This window comes from Elgaria multicarinata, chromosome 4 (assembly GCF_023053635.1).
Source record: "Elgaria multicarinata webbii isolate HBS135686 ecotype San Diego chromosome 4, rElgMul1.1.pri, whole genome shotgun sequence".
Classification (NCBI taxonomy): Eukaryota; Metazoa; Chordata; class Lepidosauria; order Squamata; family Anguidae; genus Elgaria; species Elgaria multicarinata.
Genome location: NC_086174.1, coordinates 65,049,238 through 65,067,528, shown reverse-complemented (window position 1 = coordinate 65,067,528; position 18,291 = coordinate 65,049,238). Strand labels below are relative to the sequence as shown.

At 41.4% G+C, this 18,291-nt stretch overlaps 1 protein-coding gene across 2 annotated transcripts in view; it reads right to left on the bottom strand.

Annotated features, from left to right (window-relative positions):
- Window positions 1–18,291, bottom strand: part of PDE10A (phosphodiesterase 10A) — a 238,710-nt gene that overhangs the window by 27,604 nt on the left and 192,815 nt on the right. The window contains exons 7-15 of one of the 2 annotated variants that reach the window (XM_063124458.1): window positions 18,106–18,246; window positions 16,649–16,804; window positions 13,391–13,441; window positions 11,833–11,912; window positions 7,798–7,849; window positions 5,224–5,366; window positions 3,552–3,644; window positions 2,379–2,565; window positions 1,851–1,993 (exon numbers count right to left, since the gene is read on the bottom strand). In XM_063124458.1, the coding sequence (XP_062980528.1) occupies window positions 1,851–1,993; window positions 2,379–2,565; window positions 3,552–3,644; window positions 5,224–5,366; window positions 7,798–7,849; window positions 11,833–11,912; window positions 13,391–13,441; window positions 16,649–16,804; window positions 18,106–18,246 (1,046 nt within the window). The remainder of the gene's footprint in view (window positions 1–1,850; window positions 1,994–2,378; window positions 2,566–3,551; window positions 3,645–5,223; window positions 5,367–7,797; window positions 7,850–11,832; window positions 11,913–13,390; window positions 13,442–16,648; window positions 16,805–18,105; window positions 18,247–18,291) is intronic. The other variant, XM_063124459.1, reaches the window with a different exon arrangement.

The window sequence follows — 18,291 nt, the reverse complement described above, 5'->3', positions numbered from 1 at the left end:
TCTCCATGAGTATGTCACTCTGTTGTTTTTTGTATCCCTCCTGCCCTCCCACCTCTTGAAGTAATGTGCTGCATTCTTTATCAAGGTGTTGTAGAACAATAGCCACCTTCCCTAAAATTACAGGAATTTGTGTATTTTACTACAAAGTTGCCATTTCTAGCCAAGTGAAGAACCGTACCTCCAGGGTTTTTACCCAACGTATTTGCTGATGAATATGTTTGATACACACTTCGTTGTAAATATATGGAGAAGAACATTGTTCTTACATTACATCTTATTGTGATTATTGAGTTGGATCCAGAGTTAAACATATCCAAGGGCTGATGAAAGAAAACTTCCACACCCCTTCTCCCCATGACAGCCCCACCACCCCAAAAATGCTACACAAAGGAGGAAACTTGCTGAACGGGTAGGCTGTGGCACAGGGGCTGAGGGGGAAGGGAAGATCTCTTAAAATTGGACAGGCATTTGCACAAGCACAGCTCCTGATTTGGGGGGATGTTCCCTCACCTGGCCAATGCACACCCCACCACACCACACAATAACCCATTCAGCAAGGTCCCTCAATCCTCCGTGTAGCATTTTCAGGGGGTGGAGAAGGGAGGGAGGGAGGAAGTCCAATTCTGCCAGCACTTTTATGTGCACCTAATTCTGGTCTGGAAATTTTCTTTTAAGGTTGGAATAATAATCTACAAAATTTAAGAAGGGTTTTCTTGCAGAAGGTTCCTCACGTTTCGCAGCTCTCATAATGTAGAGCAGGGGTCTATACCCTTGCACCAACTGCTAAAACTTTAAAGCGTTCTACCTTGTACTACTTATAGGAAGGAAAACCCATCCTGGAGTACCCAGAGAAAGAAGTTCCCCAAGAAAAAACAGAACTTCCTGAGCTCTTGAAAAAAAAAACCAGATTGTAAGACGTAATAGGGAAGTCTTTGAAAACTTAAATGTTTAATTAGAATAATGGAAGGAAATGATAATGATGATGATAATGAAATTATTTTTTGATGATGACAAATTTGTATGCGGCCTGAGTGGTAACGAATATTGTAAAAGAAAATAATGCAATCCAAACATTTTAAATTGTACTTTATCTTGTTACTCAAAGTTATAGCCTTCTGATGTCAATATTCATAATCTCATGTTGAGGGTCAGAATGATAGAGCTGCTGGCAGTTTCATTAATTGCCCCTGCATCGTGCTTCTGTGCAGCAGGTGTTTCATTTCCCGGTCAATGAATTCAGTAAAATACTTGGGTGTATTGGAAACACAGTATTGCACAGTAGATATGTTAGATCTGAAAGTAACTGTTCTGTTTATACAAATGATTAATTTATCACGGCTGCCATGACAACCATGGGACTGTCCCAGAGTGTTTTAGACCCTACCTATATTTCAGGTCATACACTTAATTTGGTGCTCTTTGCTGACCAGCATAATGGTGACCTGGGGTGAGGGAATTATCAACAGTTCCTTTGTCACTAACTCCCTGCTGAGTAGATTTTCAGGGACTCCTAACCTTGAAACGAATGAGGGATAAGTTAAATCGTTGCCAATGGGATACTTCCTCTCAATGCAAATACTAGCTTCAGAGGAAAGATTTTCCTCAGGAACAGGAAAGGGTTGAATTCTCTCTCCATGCCTTGTCTGATTCCATTAATATCCCATCTCCCTCCCCCAGCTGATGTTATTTCTATTTTAAAACAAACAAACAAACAAACCTCACACTTTAACGCAAAGAGGCATTTAATGTCATGTCTGGTTTTATTCTTTGAACAGTGACAGCTGCTACATCGCCAATGTACATGGGAAATAATCTACTCCTACACCAAAAAGATTACATTAAAAACTTACAGTTCAATTTCTTTGCAGAGGAGTGGTGGGAGCTTACAGTCCATGAGGTTTCTCCATTCTTCTGCTGTACAAACACTGTGATAAGAAAGCTTCTCCATAGTTACACGGTAAATACACTCTGAATGGCGAATTCTGTGGTACATCTAAAATAAAATATATATTTTTAGATAAGACATAAGTATTTCCACCAAGCTTAAGCATTTTTCTTAAACTAAAAACTTATGTCTAACTACCACTACTCCGAGATGCTATTTTTAAAGAATCATTAGGAATAAGAGATGCTCTACTTGAAAATAGTATGAATGGAAACACCTTTTACATTTTAACCAAGAATGTAAGTGAAAACTTAATCTCACAACTTTACAAATAGAATCAGCTCAATCTTTGTAATCATACTAGTTATTAGCAATCACATCAGTACAACTAACTTGGGCCAAACGAATCCCAACTAGTTAATAATAATATGATTCATAAAATAAATTAATGCTATTTTGGTCCACTTGCCTATCATTGTGGAATAAAACTTACATTAGCACAGTGCAAAGCTAAAGCACAAAAGACTGCAAACATTTTAAAGTTGTTCTCATCAGTTTTAGAGAAGGCACTTCCACTTAGTTTGTTCACCATCTGCACAACGCCTATTACACTTCCTCGGCTCACGATAGGCATGCATAAAATGTTCCTGGTGGTATAGCCTGTGTAGAGATCTACCTCTCTAGAAAATCGAGGAAGAAAAAAAAAGGATGAACAAACATTCATTTCATAGGATCTTAATATGTTCACTTTCCTAATGTGAGACTATTTAATAATGCTTAGCATTTAAACAGGATTTTTTTTTATGGAGCAATTCTATGCTCCTTTGGGAGGATGAAGAGGGGACATTTGATGTAGTGGACCTCCCTCTCTGCTTGTGGATGCTTCCCCTAGATAGTGGCAGCAAGCTGCCATCACTGCTCTACTATTGCTGCTCTGTCAGATCCAAAGCCCCCTTGTTCCTTCCAGTATGCCCTCAGAAAAGGCCCTGGAGCTGGTGCACTTATTTTCCCTCCCACTGAGACCAATGGAGGGCAAAGAGAGAGAGAGAGAGAGAGAGAGAGAGAGAGAGAGAGAGAGAGAGAGAGAAACAGGTTTCAACACCTGATCTGGAACAGAAGAAAATATAGAACTATGACAAATGTGTGAAGTATACATTAATTGTTTTTGCAAGTGTATTTTTAATGCAGCAAGGAGCAGCCCCAACTAGGGCCAAATCACCAAGGGAAGAACACCCAGTAATGGTAGGCACCTCCCCCCCACCTCGACCCTGCCAAGACCTCTGTAAACTCACACACCTTGCTTGGGCATGTCAGGAAGGGGGCAGAACTGAGAGGAGAGAGAGAAAGCTAGAACCAGTGACTCTTATGGAGATCCAACCTGACCTGACGAAACAGCTCACTAGGCAGTGCCAGTCATGGAGGCAAGGTGGCCCCTCCGCCAGAGATGGAGTTGCTTTAGCTCTGCTTACATACTTCAGAGGGAGGCATCATCCCACGGTTAAGGAATGTCCTATGGAAGCCTATACACCCACACACCACCACCACCACCACCAAATTCATCTACATTTGAAGGATATCAGTCCAAATACACATTCTAAATTTACAGTAAACGAATACAAGGACAACACTACTTGTCATGCATGTTACAAACCTACTAAATTCCTACCTGTTAAAACGTGGATCTGCATAGGCATCAGGGATGTTGAGGACTTCACCTGTTCTTGCTACCTGACCAGCTATTCCTTTTTCAATAGAAAATCTGCATACGACATACAGAGAGTTGCATATATTAAAGCAATATGTTTATGAGAAAGGATATTTGTACCTGGTAAATTGCTCTTCTCTTATAGAGAGTAGGAGAGTAATTCAACATTGGATAACATCTTAACTCCCAAACTGACAAAAGCAACAAAAACAAAGTCATCACATAATTAACATCAAACTGTAACAAAACCTGCTCCCTGACCTTCATTGAATCCCACACTGAAAAAGAAACAGTTGAGCTCCTCAGGATCTGCGGCAAGGTTCAGGTAGTAGTCCTATAGCTTACTTCCAAGGGGAGCTCTCTCTCTCTCTCTTAGAAAGCAGTAAAGACAGGTGCCCTCCTAATGGAATATGCCAGGATACCCTCCATGAAGAGACAGCACAGAGGAGCTGTCTCTAAGATTGCCAAGATATCCCTTAGCCACCTAGACAGTGTGAACAGGACACTTTTTTGCCAGGAACCTTGTTGCCTGTGGAGCTTGGAGTGCTCAATGTAGAATTGAATGGCCCAGCAGAGTGTCACTTCCACTCCACGGGCATAGATGGATGGGGACAGAATTGAAGGTTGAGAAACTTTTTGGTAGGGATGTCACAGGAGCCTGATTGGGTTTGGGAGTCCAACACTCTGGGAGTCCAAACTCTCTTCAAGCTCCCTGTGGCCTAATGAGTGTCTGGCAGTCATCCAGAGCCTCCACTGTTGTGCACTATAGAGGACCCAGAAATTACGCGTTTCCTACCTTGCATAAATGGCAGCTGTAAAGGCTGCATTTATGCAAGATTAAAGGCATGAACACTCTAAAAACTGCATATAAAGGGCAGGGAAAGCCCTTTATATGCAGTTCAGTGCTGCTGCCATATGGTAACTTTACTGCAAGCCAGTTGTTCTGAGGCAAATGAGGGAAAAGCCAGTATAGTGTAGTGGTTAGAGTGCTGGACTGGGACTTGAGAAATCCAGGTTCTATTCCCTCCCATCACTTGGCCATAGAGCTCACTGGGTGACTTTGGGTCAGTCACAGACTCTTGGAGATAAAATGGAGAGGAGGATCATTATATACATTGCCTTGGGTTCCTTGAAGGAAAAAAAGGCAGGATATAAATGCAATAAATAAATAAATAAATAAATAAATAAATAAATAAATAAATAAATAGGTCTTGATTGGCCAAGAAGGGCCACGGATCTTATAAGCAAAGGTGCCCTACATTTCTGATTTACTCATTTGAATTGGTCTTCACATTTCACATCTGGAGTGATTATGGGCCATCTGTTTCTAACGACTGACAAACTGAAAAGCAGCAACTTACTTTAATACTCACGTCTTTACCTATCTTGCAGCAACATGATCTCCAAAAGGACTGCCTCCAGAAGATGTATTTCTGAGAGCGACATTATAGCTTCAGTCATGTGGTTTTGATGGTAATGTAATTATCATTTCAAGAAGAACTAACTTCTGGAGAGGCAGATCCCAGTGCAAATCATATCACAATGTTGCAAATACTTTCACAGTAGCTGTAAATAAGCGCAGAAGCTGGATAGCAGTATTGGCAGAGAAGAAGAGCCCACTTGCTATTCTTACCTTATTTCTTTTGTCTTCTTGAAGATAGGTTTCCCTTCCTGTTCCTCCCCAATATCAAATAGGTCTGAATATAATTCCTTGTTCTTCTGATCTACCTGGAAGAGTGCACAGCGGTCTGCATTCACCAGGTTTTTTGCATATATCTACAGATAAAGAACAAAGCTAGGATTAACTAAAGTGGGCTTAAGACAAGGTCTGTATTATGTTTCACAACCTGAGGTATCTAAAATGTAGACTTCAATAAACCCTCCAAAACCACACAGAGATCATCATCATCATCATCATCATCTACATTTCTATACTGGGCAGTTTAGAAAAGATTAAAAACAATGAGTGGGGGATTATTTTCTGGAGATGACCCCCCTCCAATCTTCCACACAACCTGATGTCATATGGTCCCACTTGACCCACTGGGTGGATGATCTACCCAGTGCTTCAGCCAGAGCATAGTTCTCTCATGAAATATGTAGTTTGAACCAAAAAAAGGAGAGCTTCCATAACGTTCATGACTAGACCCCTCTTATAGACATTGATGTCAACTATCATGTCAGCTTCCAGTGGGTACCATTCTTCTGGCAGAGAGAGGAGACCAGAATGTCTTTCCCTCACCACACAGACACACACACAAACACACACCCCTGGCAGCTGACAGAGTAGAGCAGCTGGCACATCTAATGTAAGGTACTGCTGGAGATTAAGTTCCTAATTACTCTTTGCTATTTACTGGCTTTTCAAAAAATCCTACGTTTACTCAGATGCAAGTTCCCAAGTGTGCATAGGATTGCAGTCTTACTCTGTAGCTAGACCTAAGGTTTATCCCAGGATTGTCCTGGGGTCAAACCTGATCATCTAAGTGCCACAGAGGGCATCCAGCGCTCAGGCAGGGACGAACCCGGGATGATCCTGGGATAAACCTTAGGTCTAGCTACAGCCTTAGTCATGTGTACTTAAACTCGAAAGTCTTATGAGTCAGTTGTCTTTCCCAATAAAGTGTATTTCAGCCTTTTTCTAATCTGCACTATGCTACCCACTGAGGTAACATATAGCCTACCCTCAAAATAATTGCTAGGTTTGAGTTACAAAAAGCAGAAAACAACTACAATGGTCATGATTATTTAGCATAAGAAAACTTTGCCAGAATATGCCACTTCCCCTCAGGAGCATCCAAAGTGTATATCCTTTAGTGAGCCAGGCTGGCAACTCACATGACTTGAATCATCTGACACGAGGGAGTGGTGTTTTTGCCACCAGAAACCCAGGGGCAGGGCTGGGCAGAGGGGATGTGTGGGGCCAGTTGGCATGGGCCTACGATTTTGAGGGGGCCTACTCCCAAGCCCCTGGGCAAAGTTGCTTGATTTTTCTGTTGTTGTTAATGAATTTGCGCAAAGAAAAGCACATAAAGCATTTCTGAATGTGAAGACGTGATGTCTTATATACATCTTGAATAAAAGTGCTTGCATTACCTTTTTAATAAATCGTTCTAGTTCATATTTAGAAATGATTAAAAAATACTTAGCAGTTTGAAATGCGCCCTACATTTCCCATCTGGCACAAGCCTACTACCTGGGGCAAGCCTGGGGGCATGTGAATCAAAACAGCAAGTAGGCGTAAGTACTCAAGGGCTGTTCTGTGGCTTGTAGTTTTTATATCTTACCTAGAGTGGGGGGAGGGCAGAAACATCTCAGGATGCCCAATGCCTCTGCTTCAGGGATGGGAAGCTGACAACTCTGTTCATTCCTGCTATTGTTGGCTCACAGCATATGCAAGGAAACATGGCAAGTCCATGGCAAGTAGACTATACCATCTAGCCAGTGTTTCGATGGAGTGTGAAATAGAATTGTTCTGCTCTCCAAAAAAAACATTCTGAATGAAATCAAACATCCCTTCTGGAACTAATACCAGCATTAGGACTGCAACAGGGGAGGAAAAGATTTACTCCACCCATTCTCCGCTGCCTTGATCCTAACTGAGCCCTCAGTAGCTGCTTTTTTAAAAGATTCACACAACTATGTCTTTAGCATCACATAAAGTGTGGTCCTAAGTAGCATGTACCATAAAGACGCTTATCTGATTCATTAGGCAAACCTGGCAGAAGCAGCCACCCAACCCCATCCTCCCTGTAAATTGAAGATATTAATGCAGGGTTTCTGAAAACTCTGAATCAATATAAATACTCCATATATTTAGGGTCAAGGAACACTTGAGTGTGACCATCTAAAGTAAGGTTAAACATAGTGTCATCTGACTTGCAATACTATGTCTGAACCAATTTCTTTTAGTTGAAACTCTCACTAGGTAATGTGAGTTGGGGGGAAATCCAATAGCAACCTAGTTTATTTTACAGGAGTGCTCACAAATTATGTACTTATTTCTGGAAAGATTTTTAAAATTAATATTCTGAATGGGCATGTGCACCATAGGTGTTGATTTACAAGAGACATTTATATGGATCTAAGAATAACAAAAAAGAAAAGAAAAAACCCAACTTTCGTACAATATATTTTTAAAGAGGAAGACTAAAAAGTCAGCTATAATATTGAAATTGGGGCGGGGGTGGGAAGAGGAATACCTTACCATGATATGTTCAAGTAGAGCATCTATTGCGACTATATTATCAAAATATGTCCTGCAGAAGAAGACATAAAGTTCTTATTAATAACATCACTTTCAGATTTCACAATGAACTGCACTGTTATATAATTACTAATAAAAACATGGATTATCACCTATTTAAGAAACCATGCAGCATAAACCTCTCTCAGCCCACACTGAACTGGATCTATGCACACAGACTGTTCAGAAGACTGGGTTTGTCAGTTTTGACAGAGCTGATCACTTATACTTTAGGAGTGGAGACAATGTGAATTTAGCCTTCTTTCCACAGAGAGGTGACTAGAGCTGACAAATAACCCAGTCATCTGTTTGGTAGCATAAGGATTTTTATCTATCACATTTGTATCTTATCCTTCCTCCAAGAAACTCAGGGCAGCATAAATGTTAGCCTTACACCAACCCCGTGAAACAGATTCGACTGAGAGGTAATGACTTGCCCAGTGGTCTTCACGGCTGAGTAGGGAACTGAACCCAGATCTTTCTTGTCCAAGTTCCAAACTCTAGCTTTTGCAGCATATGGGACAGGGCCCCTGGAGTTCAGCAAATGTTCAAAGCAGTTGTGTAAGTATACAACCCATTAGAGAAAACAACAAAGAGTCTAGTGGGACCTTGAAGACTAACAGATTTATTATGGCATAAGCTTTTGTGGACTACAGTCCACTTCACTAGATGCATGGAGTGTTATCCTGAGCTACAGGTAATATACATATGGTTGGAGAACAATTATAAATAGCAAGGTCAGAGGGAAATGCAATGCAAAAAGTACAGACAGTAACAATTATGATGTTAGTAAAACTAAGGTTAAAATCCTCTTAACATTTCACACATGTAAGGCCCATTTGTCTTGCTGCAGAAAATGCTTTAGGTACTTTCAATTGTTTTCATGGTTCTTGTATGCACTACGCTTAAATACCACATATAAATGATTTTGTTAGTGCAATAATATAGACAATGTTTGCTGCATTTTTTCTTCTGCCCTAACCTAAAGGTTCTTCTTCTCCCTTCCCTTCTTCTTTGCATTGGTCACAGGACACTGGCAGCAGGCTTCTATGCCAGGTTTACCATGTTGTTTCTGGGAAGACAGGCTGACCTTGTTTCTGCAAACTACAACAGCAGCTAACTCACTCTTAAGATGTAATAGCTGTACAAGTACGTCCAAAGTCATTGGAAGATAAATGTCAAATTTATTAGCAAAAGATATTTAAATGTTCCACATTCTCAAGATTCACTGGCCTTAAATTACAATATTTCTAAGAGATACACATCATTGCATGGAGTATATCTTTGTGTTACATCCAGACTCACAAGAAAGAAAATACATAAGAAGGAAGACCTATGCTTAAGGCTATGCATGAAGATCTATAATTTTACATCTATTCAGAAATAGATGTAAAATGGAGGAGCTACTTAGTAATGTACAAGTTTATTATCAAGAAATTATGTGTTCCTGTTTGGACTCCTCCCAGCCCAATTTATTTTTTGCTAAATCTATTGGAGATAGATATATGCACTAACTTTACTGAAACCAAGAGAAATAACTACCCAAGATGCTATCAACAATCATAAGATATTTCTATACTTAATAATATACATCAAACTTGGACAGCAATAGGTACAAGATTCACTAGTCATACTAACTTAAATTCCATCGACTTCAATTATTCTACTTTATGCATGACTAAGTCTAGATTCAACCCAAATATTCTGCAGCTATCAAATATACTTAACACTGCTTAGTATTAACTAATAATCTTGCAAACCTGTTTATCATGCTTATAATTTATGACAACAGTAGACTTTCACAGTCCACATCATAGAGAATGAAACATTGAATACTTTATTGTGAAGGTTCCTTTCTGTTCAATGCAAAAGAGGCATTCACTAAGGGTTATGCCCCTCCACAGTCCAGAACAAGGCAGGGATCAGGCTGTGATTAGGCTTTTGACCAGTCACTCAGTCTGGGCTACTCCCCTCCAGTTCATTGGTCATCAAGTAATAGGCAGGTTAACTCAGAGGAGCCACAATATGCAAGAAACAGAATAGTGAGAATAATCAGAGGATAAACCAAGCACAACAGTTCGAGAGGAGGAAGCACAGACATCTTTGCACAGAGTATATACTGCAGTATCTTATTGCCTAATTGTGCCTCAGCCTGGCATTTGAGGGTGTGGTTGCCTCCTTTGCTTTGAACAGGAAGGAACCTTTACGATAAGTATCTAACATTCTATTCTCTGTTCAAGCCAGGAGACATCCACTATGGGATGTGCAAATGTCAATCAGTACTATACAGAAGGGAAGTAAAGGCTGAGCTAGGACCAGAGCCCTTGAACAATCTGTGACTGAATGTTTGCAACCTAGCCCTCCAGACTGATGTCTGTTGTGACAGTGCTTTTTGGAGGATCCTCCTGGAGTGGAGTGCCCCTTTGCCAGTGAGAAATCTTTTCCCAACTCCAGAGATGTTCTGACTGGATGAGGAAAGAGGTATTCTGCAGTAATGCTTGTGAGATATGCTGTCTTGAGATGATAGGAGGAGCTATTGTAGTGGTAATGAATGTAGTCGGACCAGAGAGAGAATTCTCAAACATGACATCAGGGAGCCTAATAGGTGTCCTAGTGGCATGAGATCTGCAAACTTTACTGTTTTGAGAAGCTGGACTGCTTCCCTTAACTTGTGAATGTGCTCTGGAGAACTGTGTCTTTCAGGGCTCCCTCTGTGAAGAGTGAACCGGCTTTTTTGTAATTGATTAATAAGCCATGGCTTGTTAGGCACTGTACAGTTCAATCCAAATCCCAATGAGCTTACTGTAGAAAGAGGGAATGGATCAGAAAGTAATCAAGGGAAGGACAGATGCATCAGGCTTAGGTCTTAAGTGAGCCAAAACCACTTTGATAATATCCTTGGTGCTGAAGGCAGCCTAAAGGGCAAGGCCCAGAATTGAAAAGGCTCCCACTGCAGATTATATATAATCAATTAAACAAGACAGTGTCAGTATCCGTGTTAAGCACTTGTGGTCGATTGATTTCTTTCGCTTTACCCTTAGTAGTGGGCCTGCTGCTAAGGGATTCACCCTGAAATTCTTCAGAGGAATGTGGGGTAGTCCAAGAGCACTTGGATTACTTATATTTATCCTTCCTACTGTGTCTAGGCGGTAAAGAAACTATGGAATCAGATGAAGATTGTGCAATTTGTACTTGTGAGCGCGAGGATGCATGCTGAGATCCAGCTGGTCAGAGTGAGCTAAAAAAAACAGAGCTGAGTGCTCACACACCACCTGGAAACCATGAGTGTCTTGCTCTCCCTCCAAGCATGCTGCCAGGCAGTTGCTGAAATGAAAAACACAAGGCAAAGGTTCGGGGTGGAGAGGGGAGTCCCTGCACCTGCGACTGAGCTAGTGAGGCAACAGCTGCCAATGTTGAAAAGCTCACCTTGAAGAGTGTGTGGTGCTGTAGGTTGGTCACAGATCACCCTGCCTGCATCATCAGGGGGGTCTGGACCTACTGCTGATTATGATTCCTTTGCCTCATGATTCTGAAACCTTGACTATGTTTAATCACCCTCTTGCTCTGATTTACAGACGGCAAAGTAAGAGGAAATTGAAAAAAAGGATTCCTGCATTGAGCAGGGGGTTGGACTCGATGGCCTTGTAGGCCCCTTCCAACTCTGCTATTCTATGATACTATGATTCTATGAAAACGTGAAGTAAGGAGCAGTGAGGTTGACGCAAGCTCTGACAGGGCAAAGGCAGGGAACTAACTTGAGGGGAGGCGCCTAGGCTGAAGGGCTAGGTCAAAAGCCTGATCTCATATTCCCAGCTTTGGCTTGGGTGGTGGAGGAGCAGAACCCATATGCCTTCTTACTTGAACAGGAAAATAATGGGTACCTTTAAACCAATTCCCAGAGGAATGAGTAAATAGCGAGGAATCAAAATATACCAACTACCTATGGAAAAATGCACATAATACAGCTACTGAGATCGAATTTCAAGTGTCACTTACTTTGATACATCAAGCAGGAAGTCATTCAGTTCAGTCTGTTTGGCAAGGCCTCTGGATACCTGATCAGAATATTTGGAATACTATTGCTTATTTAAGCAGAAGATTAGAATCAGTGTAAATCTGTGGAATGTATATGCTACCTAGCCAGGTTGTTTACCAAGAAGGAATAAACGAAGATATATGGGTAATATGTTAAAATATAAACAGAAGCAACTACATCTATGTTGTACTTTGGTCGGCAATTATTTGCTGTACAAATATAGTCATGCTGATTATTATTCCATTTCTTTATTACTCTAAAATGGCTCCTGAAGACTTTACTGCCTGCTTCCGCCTTTGGATAGAAACTGTCAATGCAAAAACCTGGGATACCAGCTCACAGCCACTCCTACAAACCTATTCAGAAAACTAAAGTGTTCAGGTTTCTGTAACAAAGATTACCTTTCTCCAATTCTCTCATCTTACAGAAGCAGCTTATAAGGCAACCAATGATTGAGGTGAGTTATCTTCTACCAATTGCCATTGCCCAATAATACCTATGAATTTGGGGTGGTGATGTGTGTTTTTTCCTTTGGAGAACACAAAGAAAGAGAAACGAGGCAGTCCTGGGCCTATAGCACCCATCACAATTGCCAAGTTCATGCCTCATCTGAGTCAAGTGGATGTCAAGTGCTAGTGTTGAAGAGCCTTTTGCTGGTGTGCTCTCTCTGGTTTGTTTGGATTTTAAAATTTGTGGTTTGGGGAATTTTATAAATACACTAAATTGGTGGGAAGAAAACCGAGTTAATTTGTTTGCAGGATATAGGCAAGGAGTTTTGGGAAAGCATTTACTGGGAAAGAGGTACATATGGGTTTTTAAATTTAGTGGAAGAGAACTTATCATGTGCTTATGCATATTCTGAACCAAAAAAGATTTCAAACAAGGTATGTTATTTGTATATGTAGAATTGTGATGGGGAAACAGTGGGTGACTCAAAATGAACATTTAAGAATGATCACCTACCCTAAACCCATATGGAACTGGGCCCAGACCATTTCAGACTCTATACCAAGTTTGATATGACTTGACATAGGCTTCTTTGATTCTCCCCCAAACCCAAACTTGTGTGGTGGTAGCAAGGGCTCAAGTTGAAGCCTCTGTTAGGCCCTAGGCACTGCTGGGGATATGAACAGCAGTGGCTATAGCCGGCAGGAACCAAAGAGAATGTAGCCTCAAATAGGGGCATGGGAATTGGAACAAAAATGGTAGCATCCATGACTGCCGGGAATCTCTGGGCACTACTGCATATACCTGTGCAGCATCTACAGGTGAATAGAAGCCTGCTGCAAGCTATCCCCACTGCTAGGTGCATTTAGTAAGTTATCAATAGCTCTTACATCAGGGGTAGACAACAAGGACGACTTTGGGTTATCATTGGAAGCATGATGGAGCCTAATTTGGATTGGGCTCAAGGAATTACATCATTCGGATATTACAAGGCTGAATGATAAAGTTTTATCTTCCTAAAATTAATGTACTGCTTTCCTTAAAAAACCAAAATTTAATCCAGAGGCTTACCTCTACTTGATGTAGTGCTACTGAGGCCCATGAAAGATTCGCTGTTGCAACCTGAAATACAAAAAAAATCTTATTTATTTTTATTGATTTCATTGGATATTTGTAAACTGCAACTCAAGTATATCAGGGTGGCGATGGTAAGTAATAAATATAACAAAAAATGTTCCTACAATCACAAAATGCAATAAAATACAATTATAAAACAGCAGCAAAAGGGAATAAAATACAGTAAAACAGGCCAGCCAGCTTAAAATGTGGGGAAGAAGATGCGAGGGAGACTGGAGCAGGCAGGCACCATTGGGGCCTGCTTCAGTTGGACCCCACCCCCACAGGGCTAACATCTTCACTTTGTGGGGAAGAAGGAGCTGTTGGTTTGCCCCTCCATTGGGAGATGAGAGGAAGGAGCAGGGCCTTCCCACCAGCCTAAACAGTCTCCTTAATTTCTTTTTATTTTCTCCCTCTTCCCTCCCCATCCACTTTTCCTTGTGTGTCACGTCTTTTTTTAGAATGTAAGCCTGAGGGTAGGGACTGTCTTCTGTATTGATACATTGTAAGCCGCTCCGAGAGCCTTTTGGCTGAGGTGCGAGATAAAAATACTCTAAATAAATAAATAAATAAAAATGCCCATGTAAACAGAAGAGTTTTGACCTGGTACTTGAGTGACTGCAAGGTCAACCAGGATTGTACCTGCACGGGGAGGGTGTTCCACAAATGTAGTGCCGACAATAGACAAGGATCTTTCCCTAGCTATCACACAACAAGTGCAACGCCACATTGAGAAGAACATTTAACAAACAGAGGTCATGATCCTCCAACCCAGATCGGTTGGCTGTCACCCACATGTACAAAGGTACCTATGCACCTTAGCATACAAACCATTATTTTTAACAGGAGGCCTATGCATACTTCCTATATACTTCTATACAAGCTGGCACACTGCACTCTAGAATACCAAATGGTGACTATAGCCAAGGCCCAACTAAGGAACGTGAAGACATTATGAGGGCTTCACTGAGCACTATCCTATTCTCCTTTCAAATATACAACCTCACCCTCACTCCCATCAGCCATTGCTGGCATAGCCAATACTGAGGAATAAGAACATAAGAAGAGACCAAGGGTCCATCTGCTCCAGCAATCTGTTTACATAGCGGCCAACCAGCTGTCGACCACGGAACCACAAGCAGGACATGGTGATGGGAGTTGCAGCCCAACATCTTAGGGCCACAACTTGCTCACCTCTGCCCATTGAGCAACAGTTCCAATGTCCCCTTTCAGAGGAGTGTCAAGATCTCCTCCTCTAAAGGAAGAGACAGGTTGGTTGTGCAATAGAGTTCTATCCTTAAAGGCAGTCTAGAAATGATTTTAGTTAGGTAGGATGGATATCTAGATAGATCTGAAGAAAGAGAAGCAAACACTATCACATAACCAACCTGGATGATGGTGAGTACCCATTGGTCCAAGGTGATGTCCTGCCACACACTTCCTGAGGAACCCTCTGAGGTGAAAGCCAAAAGAGGGGATGGCTGAGTCTCAAGTGATGATGGCATAGAAAGTTGACACCTCTTGGTATCGGAACCTTTGCATCTATTAGATGACCTTGGTTGGCCACTGAAAACACAATTTTCTCAGATTGCAATACTAACTGACAAAACCTTTGAAGCAATTGAGATTGAGATGCTGTGCAACCCAATGGTGATCGATGCTAAGTGCATGGCCGAATATAGGATATACTAGTGGCCCCATCTATTTGGACAGATCATGGGGGCATTGGTAATTTCACTGAATAAATCCTTGACATCAAATAAATGGGAGATCCTCAATACAACTTTTAGCTTATTGGGTCATGACTATTGAATGTGATGGCGGCAGCCATGGATCTGGAACGACAGTCAGCCATATCTTACAATGTGTTCATTTGCTGCTTGGATAACTGTACTGCTTCTTGGTGCCTTCTCACTTGTCATCAAGCAAGTGCTCAAAAAATTAGCCTTTCTTCAAAAAGCAATGTTGGTAATGTGCCATAAGGCCTGATAGTTCACTATCCTCAGCTGCCGTCAAGTACAACTTGTGGTCCAATGTGACCAACCTATGGTCTTCCTTGTGTGTGAGGGTGGAATGGCTTCGTCATTCAGACTTAAATTGAGTAACTTTGACTATGATGGAAGTAAGTGAAGGATGTTTAAAAACAAAAAGTCACAATCTTTTGTTTAAATCCTAGACGTTGGTGGTATAGGAGAGGATTTTGCCCATGGGTTCTTTGCTACCTGAAGAAGGCTGGGCAGCATGAGTACGGTAGCCAGTTCCAAAAAGTCAATATGCACTAAGTGGAACACTGCATCTAGAAAAGGAGGATTAGCATTTTGTACCACTAACTCCAAAGATTTAGTCATTTACAGGACTTGCTCAGCATGTGGCCTGCTATCCTCCATATGAGACATTGGAGTCTGACCCCAATGTTAACATAATGGACAGAAAAGGACAGAGTCAAAATGGAGAGGGCCACAGATGACAAGGAACAAATAAAAAAGTACAAAATAAAATAACTGCTTCATTGTGGTGGGAGTGGGTGGGGGTTACCTTTAGCTTAAACCCAAAAGGTTTCCTGAAGTTGCAGCAGTTGAAAAGAGAACTGAGTTGGAAGGTACGAGCCATGTTCCCTTAGGCATTCAATCAGAGAGTGGAATGAAGCTCCCTCCAAAACTCTAGCCCACTAAAAACGTATCCAAAACAGAGCTCTGCACAAGTTCAAAACCCACATAAGGGACTGCACAGGGACCACAAAGAAGCAAGGGTATTTCTAGATTATGCTAACTGAATTTAGTTTTCCCCAGTGATCCCATTATTCATGGCAATGATGCAGTTCAGAAATAATATTACTCTGCTTCAGTGGTCTTCAACTGGTCCAGACCCGAGACCCACCTCGGACTCCCAACCTGCCACATAGGACCCACTTTTACAATTTCACAATTGCCCAACAAGGCAGCAACAGCTTTTCTGCGAGCCATCTGGACTGATCTCGTAACCCACTTTTGGGTTGCGACCCACCAATTGAGGACCACTGCTCTACTTTGCAAATAACAAAATGTCAAATATGAAGATTATAAATAAACCCATACATCTCACTGTAAATGAACCTGAGGCAGCTACAAACCCCATCTGTGGGGTCAACTACACATTGCATCTAATGAAAGTTAATTAAGTAAACCCATCTCAGCTACACAATAATTGAAAAGCAACATTTAAAAGTAACATCACCTCTTGATGACTGACATGGAAAGTGTCGTTGCCCCAATGTCGATAAAGTTCCAAGATACCTATCAAGTCACCAACTGCAGTAACAATTGGCAAACAAAGCACAGACTTGATATGAGTCCCTGTTTCCAGGCCAGTACCTTTGGGAAACCGCTCATCCTAGAAAGGCAAGCACAGTTTTATACGGTGTTATAACATTCGTTTCACTTATTATTAAACTTGTGTCAATTTTTGTCCATATCCCTGGGATATCCTTGCTGAAATCTTAAGCGCAAACTCACTCACTGGACTTCACAGCCTACTATTACAGATTCCATTCAACTTTGGTAAAATGTGAATTATCTATCTCACAAGGTTGTAATGAGGGATGCAAAACCACTACGACTGCTAAAAGGTTACGAAAATAATTATTAATTTTAAAGAAGACACATAATTGCCCACTTTCAAGTTCTACGTTGTGCTGACTAGAGAGATAGAAAAGCAGCTCATGGACACCATCCACAGCCCATGCACATGGAGCCTCCCTTTTCTTTCTTACCCAAGGGAAATGCTCTGAATTGGCCAATGATTTCCTATTGCGCATGCAACACATTCCTTGTGAAGAATAAACAATGGGAAACCCCAGACCAGTGGGGCACTAGGCTATGCTACTGATCTGTTTTGCAGTAAGTGTTTATAGAACTTAGATGAAACATATATCATTATACTTAGATGAAATCTCTCTATATTACTGTGCCTTTCTAGTATATAAATGCTTTTACCTTTTTTTGATCTCCTCAACAGATTCAAAATTAAATGACTTACAATTAAAATCTGTACAGGTTTACTCAGAAGAAAGTTCCACTGAACATAACAGGACTTACTCTCACAGATGTGTGTATAGGATTGCAGCCTAAGAGTGCAATCTTATGAATGCCTACTCAGAAGTTAAGTCCGACTAAGTTCCATAGGGCTTATCCCCAACTATGTGTATGTAGGATGACAGACTAAGAGCACAATCGCAAGGAGGAAAGAGGGGAGTGAACTGGTGAACCATCTTCCACGTCCAAAGTCCTGCTGGCTCATGCTGGTCAGGGCTGGAAATCGGGGTGGGTGAGAGGTTTCCTCCAGTGACTTCTCTACTTTGTTTTTGGTTTTTTTAAACTCCAAGTTGGTGCAGTTGAGGGGCTTGATCCAGGGGTCTCTTAAGAGAACAAAGGGGCTTTGGATACAGTGAATTGGAGGCTGCCTCCACCCCTGGAACACTTGTGTAAACACTGTCGGTGGTAGATCTATAGTCTTGGAACTTACTACAGGAAGAACAGGAGGGAATTAGTAGCAGATTTGCCCCCCACTGCCAGCAGATCTCCTTTCTACCAGTGAAACGTCATGTCTGCTTCATTTAAGCGCCCTCCAGCCAGCAGATCTATGGCTTTAGATTGTTTTGTTCGACATTATTTTAAAACAAGATAGCAACTTACCCCCAAAATATCTTCTACCAATAACGTTTTCCTAGATTTGGCTACATGTGCAGATACTGTGGTGCCAAGTTGAACGGGTCCTACAGGAACAAGCTGTGGTTGTCCATCCTTTACTCCCGGTGGTGTGAACACACAAAGACTCTGAGAGGAAGAACAAGAAAGAAAGTGCAATTGAAATGTCTGGCT